The sequence below is a fragment of the Dipodomys merriami genome, unplaced genomic scaffold, assembly GCF_024711535.1.
Source record: "Dipodomys merriami isolate MVZ:Mamm:240054 unplaced genomic scaffold, mDipMer1.0.p SCAF_1, whole genome shotgun sequence".
In the NCBI taxonomy this organism is placed as follows: domain Eukaryota; kingdom Metazoa; phylum Chordata; class Mammalia; order Rodentia; family Heteromyidae; genus Dipodomys; species Dipodomys merriami.
In genome coordinates this window covers 38,564,238-38,583,972 of record NW_027202270.1, presented here as the reverse complement: position 1 = coordinate 38,583,972, position 19,735 = coordinate 38,564,238, and the positions used below count along the sequence as shown (strand labels likewise).

The 19,735-nt window shown below is 38.3% G+C and overlaps 1 protein-coding gene across 1 annotated transcript in view; it reads right to left on the bottom strand.

Annotated features, from left to right (window-relative positions):
- LOC138825447 (titin) overlaps nucleotides 1-19,735 on the bottom strand; it is a 201,988-nt gene that overhangs the window by 62,241 nt on the left and 120,012 nt on the right. The window contains exons 149-176 of the mRNA XM_070020028.1: nucleotides 19,388-19,672; nucleotides 18,983-19,276; nucleotides 17,389-17,688; nucleotides 16,964-17,272; nucleotides 16,685-16,875; nucleotides 15,005-15,434; nucleotides 13,438-13,746; nucleotides 13,150-13,298; nucleotides 13,036-13,068; nucleotides 12,813-12,942; nucleotides 12,425-12,724; nucleotides 12,015-12,332; nucleotides 10,747-11,043; nucleotides 10,345-10,644; nucleotides 9,935-10,249; nucleotides 9,696-9,844; nucleotides 8,880-9,030; nucleotides 8,507-8,788; nucleotides 6,880-7,182; nucleotides 5,849-6,151; nucleotides 5,467-5,748; nucleotides 5,069-5,368; nucleotides 4,675-4,977; nucleotides 4,279-4,587; nucleotides 3,880-4,161; nucleotides 3,482-3,781; nucleotides 3,106-3,399; nucleotides 49-3,015 (exon numbers count right to left, since the gene is read on the bottom strand). Of these exons, the coding sequence (XP_069876129.1) occupies nucleotides 49-3,015; nucleotides 3,106-3,399; nucleotides 3,482-3,781; nucleotides 3,880-4,161; nucleotides 4,279-4,587; nucleotides 4,675-4,977; nucleotides 5,069-5,368; nucleotides 5,467-5,748; nucleotides 5,849-6,151; nucleotides 6,880-7,182; nucleotides 8,507-8,788; nucleotides 8,880-9,030; nucleotides 9,696-9,844; nucleotides 9,935-10,249; nucleotides 10,345-10,644; nucleotides 10,747-11,043; nucleotides 12,015-12,332; nucleotides 12,425-12,724; nucleotides 12,813-12,942; nucleotides 13,036-13,068; nucleotides 13,150-13,298; nucleotides 13,438-13,746; nucleotides 15,005-15,434; nucleotides 16,685-16,875; nucleotides 16,964-17,272; nucleotides 17,389-17,688; nucleotides 18,983-19,276; nucleotides 19,388-19,672 (10,185 nt within the window). The remainder of the gene's footprint in view (nucleotides 1-48; nucleotides 3,016-3,105; nucleotides 3,400-3,481; nucleotides 3,782-3,879; nucleotides 4,162-4,278; nucleotides 4,588-4,674; nucleotides 4,978-5,068; nucleotides 5,369-5,466; nucleotides 5,749-5,848; nucleotides 6,152-6,879; nucleotides 7,183-8,506; nucleotides 8,789-8,879; nucleotides 9,031-9,695; nucleotides 9,845-9,934; nucleotides 10,250-10,344; nucleotides 10,645-10,746; nucleotides 11,044-12,014; nucleotides 12,333-12,424; nucleotides 12,725-12,812; nucleotides 12,943-13,035; nucleotides 13,069-13,149; nucleotides 13,299-13,437; nucleotides 13,747-15,004; nucleotides 15,435-16,684; nucleotides 16,876-16,963; nucleotides 17,273-17,388; nucleotides 17,689-18,982; nucleotides 19,277-19,387; nucleotides 19,673-19,735) is intronic.

The window sequence follows — 19,735 nt, the reverse complement described above, 5'->3', positions numbered from 1 at the left end:
GTCAAAGAAGAATTGATAAACTATCAAAAAAAGGCAAGAACTTCCTACCTATGGGGTCTTTTGCCACCACTGGTCTTGATGGTAAGCTTGGCTCTCCAATTCCAATTTCATTTTCTGCCTTGACACGGAACTGGTATTCATGTCCTGGGAGGAGATTCTGTACTTTGAGACGTCTCTCTGGGATTGCACTCTTGTTAACAGGTACCCATCTTACTGCATGTTTTTCCTTTTTCTCCAAATAGTATCCTGTGATAGACTTCCCACCATCATATTCAGGTGCATTCCAAACAACAGTCATTTCTTCTTTACTAACTTTAGTGACTTCTGGAGGATCAGGGCGGCCAGGTCTATCATACTTGGTTTTTGCTATGACTGGTTTGCTTTCTGTTGGAGGTCCTGTACCTATTTTATTTTCTGCACGGACTCTAAAAATATATTCATTTCCTTCTATGAGACGAGTTACTGTAGCACTGGGTGTTAAGACATTGGCAGAATAGGTGGACCAAACCATACGCTTGCTCTCACATTTTTCTAGGATGTAATTTTGGATTTCACAGCCACCATCATCTTCTGGTGGATCCCAGCGAACAGTACACCTGTCACTGTTCACATCAGTAATTTTCAGATTTCTTACAGGACCAGGCTTATCTAAAACATTGACTGTGGCATAAGCCACAAAACTGCCAGCTGTGTTAGTTGCTGTGATTACATATTTCCCACCATCACTTCGCTTTGCTTTAGTGAGAGTGAATCTGGATGAATCAGCACTGGTATCAATCTTGACCCTTGGTGATCTTGTCAAATCTGTAGCATCTCTGTCCTTAGTCCATGCGACTTCTGGAAAGGGTTTGCCTCTCACACCTGCCTCAAGTCTAATGGTGTCGCCTGCTTTGACAGTTAGCACCCCACTTAGTTTCAGATCAAGTACAGGTTTCTGTAAGTCTTCCTTCACAACAACTTCCTCTGTCCTCACCCAATCACTTTCTCCTCCCTCATTCTTTGTTTGCACTCTGAACTCATAAATCTGATTTTCAACACATTTGTCAACCATATAGTGGGTTTCCTTAATGCTTCCTTTATGCACTCTTTCCCAGTCAGCAGAGCCTTTAAGCCTCCTCTCAACATGATATGAGAGATTAGGGCTGCCACCATCATAATCAGGCCGCCTCCACTTTAGATAGACAAATGTCTTGCCTTTATCTGCAATATGAAGGTTTTCAGGCTCACCTGGTCTGTCAATGGGGTTAATGGCCAGAATTGGAGTTTTTGTTTCAATGGTTGGCCCAACACCTACTTTATTCTCTGCACAAACTCGGAAATAGTACTCATTGTTGGCTAAAAGGTTGGCCTTGACCATTCTCTTAGTGACATCTGAAGCAACAATTGACCAGCCTTTCTGGTTTGGCTTACGATATTCTACTATGAAATTTGTTATCTCAGAGCCACCATTATCTAGTGGATTTTCCCAAGAAACTGTACAGTTCTCTTTTGTTACATTGGTAACTTTCAAATTCTGACAAGGCCCAGGTCTGTCAAGGACATTAACAATGGCTGAACCTTGGGCATGTCCACTGCTGTTCTTAGCTGAGATGATATATTTGCCATGATCAGCTCTAATAGCCTCTTTAATTTGTAACTCGACACGAGGCAGATCATGAATTAAGTCAACCCGTTTATCTCGGACCAATACCTTGCCTTCCTTAGACCAAGTTATATCTGGTTCGGGTCTGCCTTTGACTCGAGCAAGAATTCGGATAGTTTGGCCCACTCTAACAGTAATAACGTCACGACAAGTAACATCAAGTTCGACTTCTGGAGGATGAAGGATATCTTTTGCAATCACAGATTCTGCTAGTTCTCTTGGTTCTCCCTCACCCACAATATTAGCTGCCTTTATACGGAACCTGTACTCATTTCCTTCAATAAGTCCAGGTACCCTAAAGGCACACTGCCTAATGAGTTCATCTTTATTGATCCTGCTCCATTGTGCTGTGCCAGGTTTCTGACATTCAACCACATATCCTAGAATGGGGCTTCCACCATCACTGAGAGGCTTTGTCCACACCAGGTCAGCTGATTCTTTGCTCTTGTCTTTCAGTTTGGGATTAATGGGTGGTCCTGGTGGTTTAATAGGTCGGCAAGCTTTTATTGGGTCAGAACTTGGGGATGGATTGCTTAGTCCTGCAAGGTTTTCAGCAAAAACCCTAAACTCATATGTGTTGCCATCATAGAGTCCAGTCACTCTGAACTTCAAGTCAGCAATAGGTGTTTTGTTGACCCTCACCCACTTTCCAGTTATTTCTCGACGTTCCACATAGTAACCAGTTATTGGACTGCCACCATCAGACTTCGGCAGCGTCCAAGACACTGTTGCAGCATTTTCAGTAATGTCAGTAACTACTGGTTTACCAGGAGGAGATGGAGGATTAAATTTATGCTTAGCAACAGTAGGTATGGAATCAAGAGGAGGACCAACACCCATCTTATTCTCTGCGCTGACTCGGAAAACATATTCACAGCCCTTTTGCAGATGTGGGACTTTCAGTTTCAGTTTACTACTGCCAGAAGATACAACACCCCATGTGTCTTTCCGTGTGTCTTTCTTCTCAACAATGTAATTGATCACAGGACTTCCTCCATCATCTTTAGGTGGCTGCCATGAGATAGTCATGTACTCAGGTGTAACATCCAGAATATTAATAGGACCTGTTGGTGGGCCAGGAACATCAAGCACAGTAAGATGTACGGGTACTGTTTTGCTACCAGCTGCATTGGAAACTGTGATTTGGTATTCTCCCGTGTCTTTCCTTAAACAGTTCTTAATGGTAAGTACTGAAGAGAAGTTGTCAGTTTCCACTGTGTAGTGTTCATCTGTTTTAACCTCACTCCCATCCGTTGTCCACTTCACAGTGGGTACAGGTACACCTCTAATGATAGCAGGAAATCGGACTGTAGTTCCAGCTTTTACTACCAGCCCTTCAATTAACTTCACATCCAGTTCCACAGATGGAGGCACTGCGAAGCAAACAGGAACAAATTAGATTTTGAGGTTTTCAAAATAGAAATAAGAAGAAAGAATGTAATAAAGCCAGCCCCCCAAATTACCCAATTTTTCTTGACATTCTATTGGGATAGTTGTGTCAGGGAGACCAAGACCCACAATATTTTCAGCTTTTACACGGAATCTATAGGTCTTTCCTTGTTGTAGTCCTGTAACAACACATTCTAAGTTTTTCACAGTCTTGAACTTAGTCCAGTCCTGGGCACCTTCTTCTTGATATTCCACCAAATAGCCAGTGATTGGAGAGCCACCATCACGATCTGGTTTATTCCAAACCAGGGAGACTTCAGTCTTGTCAACATCTACGTGGTGTAAATCCTTGGGTGGCCCCGGGGGATCTTTAAAAAAAAGTTACAATGAGTAAGTAATATTCCCCCAAATATTCAAATCATTCTTTTGTACCCAAAGAAAGCAACTCACGGAGAGGATCCAGAGCTTTGATGGGTTTAGGTGTTTCAACAAAAGGACCCCGTCCGTATTGGTTCTCAGCAGCTACTCGGAAGAGATACTGATTGCCTTCAGTAAGGTGTTTGGCCATGTGACTCTTTTTCTTTGATGTAGTTGAAAGAGGTGACCACTGGGCACTAGCAACATCTTTCCTCTCAACCACATAATTTGTTACAACAGAACCACCATCGTCCAGTGGCTCCTTCCAAGTAAGGTAACAAGAATCTTTTCTAATTTCACTGACTTCCAGATCTCTTGGTGGTCCAGGTTTATCTGAAAAATATTAAGTAGTTATACAAGTACTTTAATCTAGATAAGAGGAAACTGTGTACTATAATGTATTGCAATGACATAAATTTAAAATTTCTTACCTAACACAAGTACTTTCACTGAGACAGTTTTTGAGCCAGCTGGATTCTCCACTGTTAAGGAATAAATTCCACCATCTTCATGGGCAGCATTACGGATTTCAAGCTTGCTACCAACTGGAGTAACATCAATTCGTGCTTTAGTTGGAGCCTCTTTGTCTTCTTTGTTCCAGGTTACTTTTGGGAATGGCACGCCTTTAATGATGGCACTGAGTCTCAGAGTATCACCAACTTTAATATGTTGTTCTCTTGCCATGTTAGCATCAAGGATCAACTCAGGGGGTTCTAGAATGAAGAATAGTGCATTCAGATTTGGACTTTAATGTTCACTACACTTAAGTGCATACAACCATCATTAGATACCTTGTTCCCTTGAAAATGCAGGTAGAAACATTTACTCACCAAGTCTGTCTTTTACAAGGACTGGCTCTGGAACATGAGCTGGATCTGATTCACCAGCTTCATTGACTGCCAGAACTCGGAATTTATAGGTTTGACCATCCCGAAGACCAGTGACCTTGTATTTAGTTTCAGGGCATGACTCAGGGGTGTGGTTGGCTCTTCTCCAGTCTTCATCTCCAACTTTCTGGTACTCAACAATATAACCCAATATCTTGCTCCCACCATCATGACGTGGTGGTTGCCAAGTGAGATCAACTGAATTACATGTTGTATCTATTGCTTCAGGATTAACAGGTGGACTTGGTTTAGCTATACAATGAAAGAAAAACATACTTAGGATCTAGCTGAAAAGAAGGTAGATAATATGCAAACGGAATAAATGCTTCAATACTATACCAATTGGATCTCTAGCGAAGACTGGTTTAGATGGTGGGCTTGGCTCTCCAATACCAATTTCATTTTCTGCAGATACCCTGAATTCATACTGGCATCCTTCTAGAAGATCAGGAACCCTAAATTTTGTGTATGGATGGATGGCTTCTTTGGTGACTCTAACCCATCGTTTTGACATAGTTTCTCTCTTTTCTAGGATGTAGTTTGTGATGGGCTTTCCACCATCATGTGGCTTGTTCCAGGTTACTAAGGCAGAGTCTTTGGTGACTTCTGTAACAACTGGCTGATCAGGTGCATCAGGAACCCCTATGAGTGTTAGCAAAATGTTTTAGAAGTTTAATTCTTCCCTTTAAATTATATCAAACATTGAATTTCTGAGAAAGAATATAATACGTACTGAAACGGTCTTTGGCTTTCATCGAATCTGACACCAGAGGATCACTTACTCCATACAGGTTTTCAGCATGTATCCGGAAAATATAATCTTTTCCTTCAAGCAGTTTAGGAACTTTGCATGTTGTTTTAGCACTGGCAGAAGTCACAGGCATCCAAACATCTTTACCCAACTCCTTCTTCTCAATAATATAATTGGTGATTTCACTTCCTCCATCATCTAAAGGTGGCTTCCATGAGATGACCATGTACTCTTTGGTTACTTCATCAAAAACAACAGGTCCTACTGGTGGTCCAGGGCGATCTGTAGGAAAGAAAAAAAAATCAGAACACAAACCATTATTTCCACTTTGGTTTCTGAAAGGACAGAAGGTTATATTATTCTTGCTCAATAATACTTACCAACAACATTAACTTGACAGAAGCCTTTCCTGGAGCCTGTACTGTTCTCCACAACGACACAGTATTTTCCAGAATCGGAACGCTTGGACTTGGTCTTCTCTAGAGAAAGTGTTGTTGGGGTGGTCTTTATGTGAGTGCGATCATCTTCTAGCACATCAGCTTCATCTTTGAACCAGCTAACTTTAGGCTTTGGCTTGCCTGAGTAACGGCCAGTGAGGGCAAAAGCTTCACCCACTCGAACTGTGAGCTTATCTCTGAAGTCAAGGTCAAGTGTTGGGGGAGCTAAAATATATAATTATGAAGGTGAGCCATTTTTACTGTTTTATGGAAACTACAAATATATGTATAAGTTTTCAAGGTATAAACTGTAGTTACTACATACCTAGCTCATCCTTGCAAGTGATTGGCTTAGTGCAAAATGATGGCTTCCCTTGTCCAACAATATTGACAGCACTGACACGATATTCATATGTATCTCCTTCTTTTAAGCCTTTAACAGTATATTTTCTGTTAAGCAAGTTGTCATTTGTAACCTTGTGGAACTTCTCTGTTCCAATGAGCCGACTTTCTAGGACATAGTTAATAATTTCTGATCCGCCATCATATTTTGGAGGATTCCATGTTAGACTTACAGTGTTTTTAGTCACTTCTTTTACTTCCAAGTCTTCAGGACGCTCTGGTACCGCTGCAGGTATAGAGTGAAAAAAAAGTGTCATATTAAGAATGTGGTAAATATTTCTTTAGCCAATCCCATTTTAACTATTGGCTTCAATAAAGAGCAAAGTTGATCGTTTTATGGAAATATCAAGGTTGAAAGGGACCAAATACAATCTAATTTCCTCAATTGCCAGATGAAGAAATAGAGGTTCATTGAGAATAATTTAGGGGAGGTCTTTAGAGTTGGCAGTTTCAGAATAATTAGGTTTCTGCTTATGCCACTGGGTGGGAAATTAAATAAATTCAGTGTAGTAAACATGTAAGGAATTTTATGAGGTGTGTATATTCTAATTATATGTTTTACAATGACCATTCAAATACCATGAAACCAGACGCTGAGCAATAGCCTAATAAATGTTTGGTGAGTCAGCAAAATGTATGGCCTATATTTATATTTTGTAACTACAGTCATTTTAAGTGTTCATCACTGTTTTTTAATTTTTAAAATGATCTTCAAGTAGTTTTTAAGAGGTTATAATGATATATTATATATATAATATATATAACCTGAAGAGGTTTGAGTATACTGCATGTCACACCTTTCATTGTTCTCCTCCATCCCTCCCAACCCCACTTATCCCTAATTTCATAGAATATACATATTATGACTTCATTCTCTTCCCTACTTTCTCCCTTAGTTTGTCAATAAATAAAGATAGAAGTAATTGTAAATAACTTGGTATGAACTGTGCTTACTTATTGGATCTCTGATGACAAGTGCATTTGGTGTCTCAACAAATGGGCCCATGCCAATACTATTTTCAGCTGCTATTCGGAAAAAGTAAGATTTTCCTTGAATAAGACCCTGGACAGTGGCATTCTGACGGGTAACTGTGCATGTGACTGGGGTCCATGCTCTGCGGTCAGCTTCTCGCTTTTCAATAACATAATTGGTGATTGGAGAGCCTCCATCATCTTCTGGAGAAAACCATGTCAATTTGCAGGAATCATTGGTTAGGTTGTCAGATAGGAATGGTATTCCAACAGGACCTGGAACATCTGGAGACAAGAGGAAAAGAATTCAAGCTGTTTGTCTATGTTGCCTATGCTACTCTAGGTTTTAAAAATGGAGACAAAATGTGGTTGTGTAGAAATAAGGTTTTGTGTTTATTAGTTTATTAGTTTTCTCCTCTTGCTATCTCTATCTATCTATCTATCTATCTATCTATCTATCTATCTATCTATCTATCTATCTATCTATTTTTTGAGTCAGAGTTTCACTATATTGACCAGTCTGGCCTCAAACTCAGGATTTTCTTGCATCAAATTCCAAAGTAGCTAAAATTAGAGATATATACTACCGCACCCGCCACAACCATATTTTTAAATGAAGTAGTAAGGTTGACAATTAATTGCCATGGTTTTATTAGATGCTGAAGGGAAAATAAAATGCTCACAAAAACCAATGAGTTTGATGGGAGGCAGCAGTGGTACAGGCAGGCATAAGTACTTTTTGTGTCTTCTTCTAAGAAGGAAAGAGGGGGAGGGGTGTGTGTGTGGGGGTGACTACTGACTTAATGAGAGTATAAGAGATCATGATCACAGTTCTTAGGAGAAAACTGTGAGGTTACAATCTTAATGTGAAAACGCACTAGTTATCCAATTAAAGTAACATTTGTTTAGGAGTAAAAGTGTTTAGGAACTTGGAACTATTGCTGAATGAAATATTTTCCTTTATGTCATTATTATATTACTTAAATTAATGGAGGACTGACTGTTGATACACTGACACTATGGTTGTCTGGAGAATGGCTGTGCTTGGAGTCGTAAGCTCTAGCATTAGAATTTACTTTCTGAGCACATAACTAAACTAAAACAGCTAAGAAGAAGCATACATTCCTATGGAGTTCAACTTTATGTTTGGTAACTAGAAATGCAATAATGATAACCAAAAATTATGTTTCTCTTCAACTAGAATACTGAAGCCCTCAAAGAGGTTTTTGTATTATTATGATAATTAGAAAACAAGGGAAGAGTTTTAGGCCATGAAAGGTTATCATTGCAAATTGTTAAACATTTATGGTCATGTGTACGAGAGTTGCTCTTATGAAAACTATACAATAACTTAGTAGATGGTTATGGTGTCATGCAATATAAAAAAGTGGCAGTCAAATAAATCTTCACGTATAGTAGCAATGCATATAGCCATGTAGGATAAAAAAAATCAAAGAGTAAATTTTTAAAAATTGTAAAGTGGATTGTGGATGATTTTCCCTTTTCTTTTTCAGGAGGTTTGTAACATAGTTTTCTTGCATGATAACTTTGTTGTAGATGTAATTAAAGTGCCAATTTTAAAAGTTGCTTAGACAAACAAAGCGTGTACCTAAGACATCAACAATAATTGTCTTCTTTCTTTCTCCCCCTTCATTTTTGGCAAGAAGAGAATAAACGCCTTGGTGGCTTCTCTGGCAATTCTTGATGACCATAGATGAGCTAATGGCTGTGGTCTCAATGGTGGCTTCTTGAGGTAAGGCTCTTTCATTCATGTTCCAGGTGACAGTTGGAGGAGGCTTCCCAGATACATAGGCAATGATTCGAATCACCCCACCAGCGTGGACCACTATTCTGTCTCTGACACTGGCATCTAGCTGAAGATCAGGTGAAACTGGGAAACAATAGAAAATTTCAGATGTGATTTCTGTTTTCCACTCTGAAACATACACATTGAAGAAATAATAGAAATCTGAATAACCTACCAATTCTGTCCTTCATTTCAATGACATCTGTAACTTCTCCAGGTTCCCCAACCCCAGCAATGTTGACGGCTCTTACTCTGAACTTGTAGAATGCCCCTTCTTTTAATCCTGTTACAACAAGTTTTGTTCCTCTCACTTCTTTATCTTTACCCTAAGGGAGGAGTTATGAATGTTTTATAATTAGTTCTTGGTAGCTTATTACTTTAATAACTATACTTGCATGTTCTGAAGTTATAGCCAGCATTTGTTTTGTTCTGCTGGTTCAGGTTTTAGGGATCAGCTATCATAGGCAGCAGTAAATAGAATAACTTGTTAGAAATTGTTTTTGCAAATTACTGGCAAATGATTGAAAAAAAAACCCTGTACTGTTTATTTCATCTTTTTAGGATTTGTTTCCAAAATATAAATTAATAACATGACTTAACTTTTGATGACTTATTTTTTTAAATTTAATTGACACATTACAATTGTTTTATAGAATATGATAATTCAATATATGTATACAATGTATAATGATTAAATTAGGGTAATAAGTATTTCCATTTCCTTGAGTTAGGTACTTTCAAATTCTCTTTTTTAGTTTACTACAAAATTTGTAATGAATTATTGCAAACTATAGCCACCCTATTGTGCTCTAGACCACCAGAACTTTTTCTTCCTGTCTAACTTTTATTAAATTATGACATTATCAGATATTTGAATTATCAAATGATTGTTTTTTCTTAATTCAAAAATATAGATAGAATTTAATGGGATGATATATAACTACTACATTTTTAGTTTATTCCTCATACATATTGTTAAAGTTTTAACTACCTTTTCCCATTCTTCTTTTCCTTCTTCTTTGTATTCAACAATATATCCAGTTATTTTGGATCCTCCATCTTTTAATGGAGGAGACCATTCAAGGTCAACAGATGATTTTGTCCAGTCTGTCACTTTAGGAAATGGAGGACCAGGAGGAGCTAGAAAGAACCAGTGTACCTTAGTATTCTTCAGTTTTCCATAACATGTTTGAAAAGTAAGATAAGATATGGAATGTTTTCAAGGCTTACCGACTGGATCTCTAGCAGTCACTGGATCTGATGGAGGACTTGCTGGGCCCACACCAGCAGCATTGATTGCATACACCCGGAACTGATAGTCAGAACCTTCAATAAGGCCAGTCACTTTGTAAGAAACACCCAAAGTCATAGCTTTGATAGGGTCCCGGTTGACCCTCTTCCATCTCTTTGAAGTGGTGTCTTTCATTTCTAGCCAGTATCCTGTCACAGGAGAGCCGCCATCATATTCTGGCTCTTCCCAGTTGACAGTCATGGAGTTACGAGTTACACTGCTAACTGTTGGTTTATCTGGTGCTCCAGGGACAGCTGGGAAACAATGACATCAATACATTATTTACAAGAAATTATTTAAAAAACAAAGATTAGGATGGTTTTGTATGCAAAAATGTTCTACTACTTACAGAAGAGGTTCCGTGCTGTTTCAGGTTCACTGTCAAGTGGCTCCCCAATGCCATATTTATTCTGGGCCATGATTCGGAATACATATTCATGACCTTCTAGCAATTTGGGAATTGTGTACATGCACTCCTTAGGTTCACTGGAGACACGCACCCATGTCTTCCTGTTAGCTTCTCTTTTTTCAATTACATAATTTGTAATTTTAGACCCACCATCATCTAAAGGTGGAAGCCAAGATATTGTCATCTGATCTGCTGAAACAGATTCAAACTTTATAGGTCCCACTGGAGGGCCAGGACGACCTAAAATGATTTGAAGAAGGGAAAATTTGTGAGTTGAACAAGCTTACAGCTAAAAATTAACCCCAAAACATGCTATTTGTAACCAAACTATGCAGTATTTACCGAGGACATTCAGTCTCATCTCCTTTGATGCTGTTCCAAGGTTATTTACAGCAGTGATGGTATATAAGCCGGTGTCACTCCTGCGAGACTGGGGAATGACTAAAGTGCAAGTGTCATCCACCACCAGTTTGTTGACATGTGTGTCATAGAGAACGGGTTCTTTGTTATCAGGTTTCTTTGGAGGAGCTTTAAACCAGGTGAGCGTTGGGAATGGCACACCTTTAATTTTGGCCACAATGCTAACATCAGTTCCTTCTTCAACCTCCATGAATTCTTTTAACTCAATTGATGGTGGGCCTAGATGAATAGCAAAAGGAACAAAGAAAAGTTATTATTAAGAGCAAAAAGCACCAAAGGATAGAAAGAAGAATCTATAGGCAGACTTTGTAGTCCAGTCTAATGTAAAAATCAATCCCATCTTACACTTTTACACTAGCTTTAGAGAACAGGCAATATAGTTATCATCTTTGGTCGTATCCACATGTAGCTTATATCAGCTATGACTTCTGGCATCATTATGCATGTGCATATTCTGAGCAAAGGGTGGAGAGGAGTGAAAATCATAATGGCTTAGGTTTGGGAGTTCTGTCATGATATTCTCTTTAATATTTTGCAGACTTATGAAGGGAGCCACAGTGCTCACTCTGGAATGAATTCCTCTCAAAGAATGTAAGTGGTAGTAGAAGCAAATCAATTTTCCATTTTCTACAAATCCATATAAGAGCATAGATAGAGAGTAGTAACTGACTCCAGCCCCCTTACACTCATAAAAAAAGAGCGAACAAATATACAGTAATAATGATGGTACCAGTAATTACAAGAAGTATCTTTACTACATTTATACGTATATCTTGTCTATTAAAATGTATACAGCCTTTTCTCAAATAGAGAATAGGAAACTACATTGTAAAGTTCATTTGCTAAGCAAATGATTGGCTACTTTCGGCTCCATTTGAAGGGCATGTAGAACCATTTTAAGTACTTCTGATAAATAAAGAGAACTTGCCATGAAGAAAATTATACTGAGGAAACTGAAAACATAATTTCCTTTCGATAGAGAAAAGGTAGTGTTTAGGGAAATTTGATAGTTTTCACAGTTGAGGGAATGAATGAGCAATTCAGTAAAGTGCTCATGTCTACACTAAGCCCATGTGAGCAACATCTTCTTTTCTTTTCTTTCTTTTCTTTTTTCTTTAGATGTTGGACTACTACTAAATATCTAGAAAGGAAGTCAAGAGGAGATCCCCTGTTAATATATTGGTACTCACATGTTTGGTCTTTGACAATCACAGGACCAACAGTGGCTGAAGGTTTGCTGACTCCTGCAGCGTTGACAGCTTTGACTCTGAATTCATATTCCCCACCTTCTTTGAGGTCTTCAACAGTGAATTCCAGTTCTTCCACATCACGTTTATTGCACTGTCTCCATGCTTCTTTCTTTTTCCCAGTAGGGTCCCACTCAAGGCACTCAACAAGGTAGTGGGTGACAGGGGACCCACCATCATTCTTTGGAGGTTTCCATGAAAGGTGTACAGTGTTCTTTGTTATAAGGCCAATCTTGAGTTTAATAGGAGGATCTGGGGGATCTGCAAAAATAGTTATAGGAGTCATTAAGTATGGCTTTAAAAATAGAGTTCAACTTTAAAAAGGTATTTTAAACTTTATTTTAAAAACGTACATATTGGATCTCTGGCAGTTGTCCTTTGGATAGTTTCCACAGGGGGGCCAATACCAAAACGATTTTCCGCTCGCACACGGAAGAAATATTGCTGTTCAGAGATGAGATCAGGCACCACAAATGAGGTGCTGCCACAGTTTGGATTCACTTTAGTCCAAGCTTTTCCATCAATAGTCTTCTTCTCAATAACATAGCCTTTGATCCTGTCTCCCCCATCATCATCTGGCATCTTCCATGAAAGTCGACAACTACCTCTTGTGATGTCACTGACTTTCAAATCTTTGGGTGGGCCTGGTACATCTGTTGGACACAAATCACAATGTAAAGTGTTCTTGGATGTTCAAAAATGTCGTTCTGATTCTGAAGTAACTTTTAAAGTTTTGCTTACCCATCACTTTAACTCTGCAGTTTGCAGTCTTCTGTCCAGCCTTATTCTTGGCTGTGATGCTGTATTTGCCGGAATGAGCTCGTTTACACTCTGCAATAACGATTACTGATGAGTTTTCCGCAGTCTCCAACTGTTCAAAGAAAATAAGAGTCACACATTGAGTGGAATGCCTATAGTAATGAAGTCAACCATATTCTGAATTATTTCAGTTATTCGTTCTTACCTGTGCATCTTCAGGTATGTCATGAACTCCATCCTATTTGGAAAGAAGAGAGTTGTAGTGTAACTTCTACTGAATGACTCACTGTGAAAAAGAAGAGAACTGTAATTTTCTTACCTTCATTGCCTTCTTTGCTTTTCCATCAAATTCCCAAGATGATTTTGGTGTTGGGCGTCCCTTGATGACAGCAGGGATCCTAATCTGTGTGCCAGCTTTACAAACCAGACAGTCTTGCGCTCCAATGTCAATGAAAACCTCTGGTGCCTCTGCAATCCCATGAATAATATAACAGGATTTAGTTGCCATTTCTCAAAAAAAAAAAAGGCAATTGACATATCTTCAGTAGATTCATCCATTTCACAATAAAAGGAAAGTTGAATATGTAAAATGAATAAGGAGTCTAACCTTGAATATCAGTGGCAGGGATCTCCGCAGTGGTATCACTTGGTTCAGATTCACCAGCTTCATTAACAGCTTTCACTCTGAACCTGTACTTTCTGAGTTCTTTTAGATTAGGCACCACACATTCACAGGTGGTTAGAAGTTTGTCTGGTTCATTGACTGGTTTCCAGTCAGTAGTACCTTCTTCTTGCATTTCTACAATGTATCCTTTGATTGGACTTCCACCATCTTTAGCTGGAGGTTTCCATGCTAGTGAGATGCTTGACTTTGTTCTATCTTTTACCTCTGGACAAGAAGGTGGTCCAGGTGGATCTAATAAGGGGGGAAATCCAATGTTGAATGTAATGGAATGCTATTTTTATGTATGTATTTGGTAACAGAAAACAAGTAACTGACTGAGGAAAGGAAGATTACTCAATGTCACTAGGTCTACATTCTTTATACATTCAATAAGAAGCTATTTTACTTTGAATTTCGTTCAGTTGACTTTACAGTACATTTTTACTGAAAACTTCATTTAATGTATCACAATATGAAAATTAAGAAAAACCCTCATTACTAGTTGGAAAACCTTCAAACATAAACTAATCCTAATGCTTTTAGTGACAGGATTGGGATCAGTATTCAACACTAATGTAACAGTTCTGTATATTTCTGGGAGTGCTTTACAATTACAGAAATTCTATTACCTGTGTGTGTGTGTGTGTGGGGGGGTGCGCACGCGCACACACGTGCATGCTGATCCTGGGGCTTAAACTCAGAGCCTGTGCACTCTTTTTGAGCTTTTGTGCTCAAGACTAGTTCTACTTCTGGCATTTTGAGTGGGTAATTAGAAATAAGCATCTCCAATCCTCAGATCTCAGACTTCTGAGTAGAGAGGATTACAGATGTAAATTGTGGCAGGCCCTCATTTGATTTTTAATCATAACTCTTCTCTGTGCTTCTAAATAATAACTTTTTTCTTTTTAATTATAATTCTTCTCCTTTAATGTAGCCATATTTAATACTAGTTTTCTAGATGTATTAGTCATGACTACTTTATTATTTACATGCTCACTATAGCACTTGAGAGTATTTTAAGTCTTTTATTTTTCTATAAATAATCTAATAAAACATTATATAGCAAGTAGAATTAACTATTAAGGTCATGACATTTTAATTTTTTGAACTAACCTGTTCATAGATCTTTTGGAATAATCTTCCTATTTTTACTTGACATTATAGATTCTGTCTGATAATTTGATATCTTTGTTCAATAAATATTCCAAAAATACTAACATTTTACTTTTGGTTGAATCCCTATGGGACAGTCTGGTATTTATTTAGGGGCAGAGAAGAGCTTCGTCTAGATCTTTATTATTATGATTCCTCATAAAATACCATCTTTAATCAAAGAATTTTAAAACAGCACTATTTTATGTATGTGTATAGATGCACATTTATATGCTTCTTATAGTGAATGATTTACTTCAGTAAAAATATCAAGAAAGGAAAATGTCAAAAATTGGGAACGGAGTTATTTAGTAATTTCACCCTTCAGAAATGAATCACAGAAATGTAGACTACTTACATATAGGATCTCCTGCAACAGCTGGATCTGATGGTTCACTGGGAGGGCCAATTCCTGCAGCATTTATTGCCATAGCTCTAAACTGGTATTTAACTCCTTCAATCAAGCGAGGAACATTAAACTCCACACCCTTCAGCCCTACTTTGGTTATTGGTGCTCGGCTAACACGTGACCAATAGGCACCTCCCTCTTCTCTCTTCTCCAGCCAGTAGCCAGTAATTGGGGAGCCGCCATTGTCCAAAGGAGGAGTCCAGCTCACTAGCATGGATCCCTTGGTGCGTTCCAAAACTTTTGGTTTTCCAGGAGGTCCAGGAAGACGGTAAGGATCTTGAATAACAACTTTATCTGATTTGCACTCGTCACTGGTTCCATATTTATTTACCGCTCTAACTCGGAACTCATATTGACCATTGGGGATAAGTTTCCAGATCTAGAAATTAGATAAATAGAAACTTTTAAACAATGATATCCACAAGACAGTATATTGGAAATGAACTTTACAACTTTGGGCGGGGGTGGGGGAAAGGGTGAGGGAGGTGGGGGAGGGAAGGGATAGTGGGAGAACAAGGGAATGGGTAACAATGCTCGGCAAGAAATGAACTCCTTGCCTTACTCATGGAACTGTAACCCTCTGTACAGCATCTTTACAATAAAATAAAAAAAGATTAAAAAAATAAATGGGAAAAGGTGGGAATGGGGAATGCAGTCAAGAAATTCAGTGTATAACATTAAGAAAAGCAAGGTTGGGAGGCGTGGATGAGAATGTTGAAAGGGGTGACATTAATCAAGATGTGTTGTATTCATAAACTGCCTTGTTAAATGATAACTGCTTTGCACAACTATTTAAAGATAATAAAAAGAATAAATATACTTAGGTTGATTGTGTGTGTGTGTGTGTGTGTGTGTGTGTGTGTGTGTGTGTGTGTGTGTGTGTGTGTGTGTGTGTGTGAGTCTGTGTGCTAGGTCTGGAAATGTCAGGGTTTTGTCTCTAGCTTTTTTGCTCAAGGCTAGTGCGCTACCACTTTGAGTCACAGTGCCACTTCCAGCTTTTTGGTAGTTAATTGGAGATAAGAATCTCATGGACTTTCCTTTCCAAGCAGGCTTTGGACTGCCATCCTCAGCCAGTCCTGAGTGGCTAGTATTACAGGTGTAAGGCATTAAAATACAGCCTCTCAGGTTGATTTTTATTCATTGTAAATCTCAATTTATTCAAGGAGGAATCACCATAAGATACACACACACACACACACACACACACACACACACACACACACTTGGAAAATACCAAAAAAAAGAGAAACATCTTTAAAATCAGAATATGTAAATACCTCATCCTCATAGTGGATCTCTCAAGTAAAAGAGAGGTCTGTATACCAAATAATATTTATTCAGTGACCTTAAGTTCATTGTGTTAATTGCTATGTAATAAATGACAGCTTCTTTTTTATTGTTACTATAAAGGTGATATACATAAGTCAGGTAATGAGTACATTTCTTTTTGGATGTTATCCCTTCTTTTGTTCTCTCCCAGCTTTTCCCTCCTATCCTCAATCACAAGTTGTATAGTAATGACAGCTTCTTCAACATGATTGAGTTTAGTTATTAACTTCCAAGGCTATACTAAAATAAATCAGAGTCATGTCCTTGCAATGTGTTTAGGAAGGTATTTAGAATACTTACCCCAAATCTTCTCTCTACAGCAGTGTTAGTGACTTCTTCCCATTCAGATTTTTTCCTACTTGCATCACGCTTGTCAATGACATAATGAGTGATTTCACTGCCACCATTGTCTAGAGGTGCATCCCATGTTAAGTAGCAAGATTCGGCTTTAATGTCAGTAACAGCAAGATTTCTTGGTGGAGATGGACGGTCTGGACAGAAACCAACAGAGAAGACTGAGAAGACAGCTCTTAATCAGAAAATGGATTTCTTCTGTATAGAAGAAAGAAAACCACTTACCATAGACTTCCACATGAACATTTCGGAATACTGAGCCAAGGCGATTGGAAGCAGTGATTGTGTAAGTGCCTTTGTCTTCCCGGACTGCTTTGGGAATGCTAACCTCAGTCTTTGCCTCACTTCGGGATACTTCTTCTGTGGTTATTTTAAGTGCATCTGTAGGTTTTTCAATCACAGTTTCATTCTTAGACCACTCAATCTTAGGCATTGGAAGGCCTGTCACATCTGCGGGGATGTTAACAGGCTCTCCTGCCTTGACTTTGATAGTGTCTCCTCGAACAGCCAGACGCAACTTAATAGTTGGAGGCACTGCAAAGAGAAGGAAGAAAGACCAAAACAAAATAGTCATAAGGTTGTTTTCTCAACTTGTGGGTTAGGTACAACTCTATAAAGTACATTAACATGATTATATTCAGCATCCACACCTTCATCATCTTGTATGACGACATTAAGAGGTAGGGATGGTTCGCTCTCACCAATGTCATTGACAGCTTTGACACGGAACTCATACATTTGGTGTTCATCAAGATTTTCCACCAGAAAAGATGTAGTCGGGCAGAGTCGCTTGTTAACTCTTTCAAAGTCAGGTTTGTCATGGCGACGTTTTTCAATGATATAGCCTTGGATGGGACTGCCACCATCACTACGGGGTTCTTTCCAGTCAAGGGTGATGGTGGACTTTGTCCTTTCTGTATATGTGAGCCTTTCAGGAGATGTTGGAGGACCTTTAACCAGAGGAAAAGAAAATAATGAGCATGAGATGTTCGCGTGAGAAGTATTTCCCTTTATGTTAATAGGCTTCTGTTTGTATTCAAACAAACTAGCAAAACAGGCGTCTTCATGGCATCAGACTATATCCATCAATTGCCTATTTTAATTAGGCAAATCAGTAAAATAGGCTTCAGCTTGGCATCATTTCTTTGAAGTCCTTCTCAAAATATGACAGTCACCACAGTGATAGCCATTCTTATAAACAGATTTTTTTTCTAATAGACTTTCTAATAAGATTATTTGAAGGGGCATGTTTGCTTTTTTATATTTGGTATTTTAGATTGTCAAAGAGATCTATGAAATTTTACTTTAGATGGTCTGCTAAGGGAAAAATGTTTCTTCTTTCATTAACAGACTGTGGATATGTTTTCTGAACACACTTTTTGCCAACTTGCCCCCAAGTGTGAATTTAAAATATGATGAAAAGGATTTATGCAATACTACTATTTTGTGTTCTTAAGAGTAAGCTTTGAATGGCAAGACTACTCAAATTCTGCAAGCTGACTACTGGTACAACTAGAAGTAGAATTCCAGCTCTGTTCTGATACCCCTGATGCATCCTGAGGAACACATGACCTGTGATGTGGATGTAGGATGTCATTTTATTTTCAGGATGTAGTAGTGGTGAAAAACTGATTTTCAGTCTTGAGGAACTGATCTTACTCAAAGGTTTAACTTTCTTAAATGGAATGTGAGTGTGCATTAGCAAGTGTGTACTGTATTTTTAAAAAAAATTTCATGCTTGTCTCTGTGAATTTGATTCCTCCCCATTCCCTGAATCTTTTGTGGTTATTTCTCGTTTGGGAGCCTTCCTATACTTCCATTGTGGAGATTCTAGGCAACAAGTGAAGATATTAAACCTAAGACAAGTAGTTACTTGTCCTATAATATTTCAGTGAACTCAATGGAGTATTAATAAATGCAGTACACTTCTTAAGTATTCTATCAGGAAGCACTAATACTTTAAATGATTTTCAGGTTATTACCAACCTCCAATGGATCCAGACTTTTTCAGTATACAAAAAATATGCATGATTAATACATTTAGAATGAAAATTACACCAGAATTTTAGCAAATATGGTATATTTAAAGTTGGTAGCAGTTATATGAACTACTATTTTTATAACTCTCTAGCTCCAGACACTTAGATTGTTGCAAGTTAAAAGTCATAAAGCTCGGTAAGCACATAATAAAACTAGCAATGAAACAATATTTATTTTGTAAACATAGTGTAAAATATCTTTTACCTAGTGGATCAACCGCAAGAATTGGCCCTATTTCAACTGGAGGGCCACAGCCAAACTTGTTCTTGGCAGTAACACGGAACTTATATTCTTGGCCCTCAATTAGACCTGTGATGTCACATTTAGATCTCTCAGTATCTATTACTTGTCTCCATGTGTGCATTTTGGCATCTTTTCTTTCAACAATAAAGCCTGTGATTTCACTTCCTCCATCATCTGCTGGATCAGACCAGTTAAGCAGACACATCTTTCTGTTTGTTACAACAGGTTTTAAGTCAAGAACTGGACCAGGAACATCTAGAAAAATACCACAACAATAAAAACATCAATGTAATAAAGTATCACATGGGAAAAATCCTATGAAAAGCCATGAAATTAAAAGCAAACAAACAAAACACTATTCCTTACCGAAAACTTCTACCCGGGCTGCTGCGAATTTAGAACCACAGCTATTTGTAGCTGTTATTATATATCTGCCATGATCTTTTCTCAATGCATTCTTGATAACTAATTCAGATTTGGTTCCAACATCTTCTATTACAACACGCTCTTTATCCAGCTCCCCTTCTTCTATGGTCCATACTCTTGTAGGCACGGGCCGTCCAGTCACCACAGCTGGAATCCTAAGAGTCTTCCCAGCCATTATTTGTATTCCAGCCTTGACAGAAACATCCAGTTCCACAGTTGGAGGTTCTATTGAAAGAATAGTCATACATTAGCCGAAGAAATATGAAAATAGAGTTCTGTGCTGGGGAA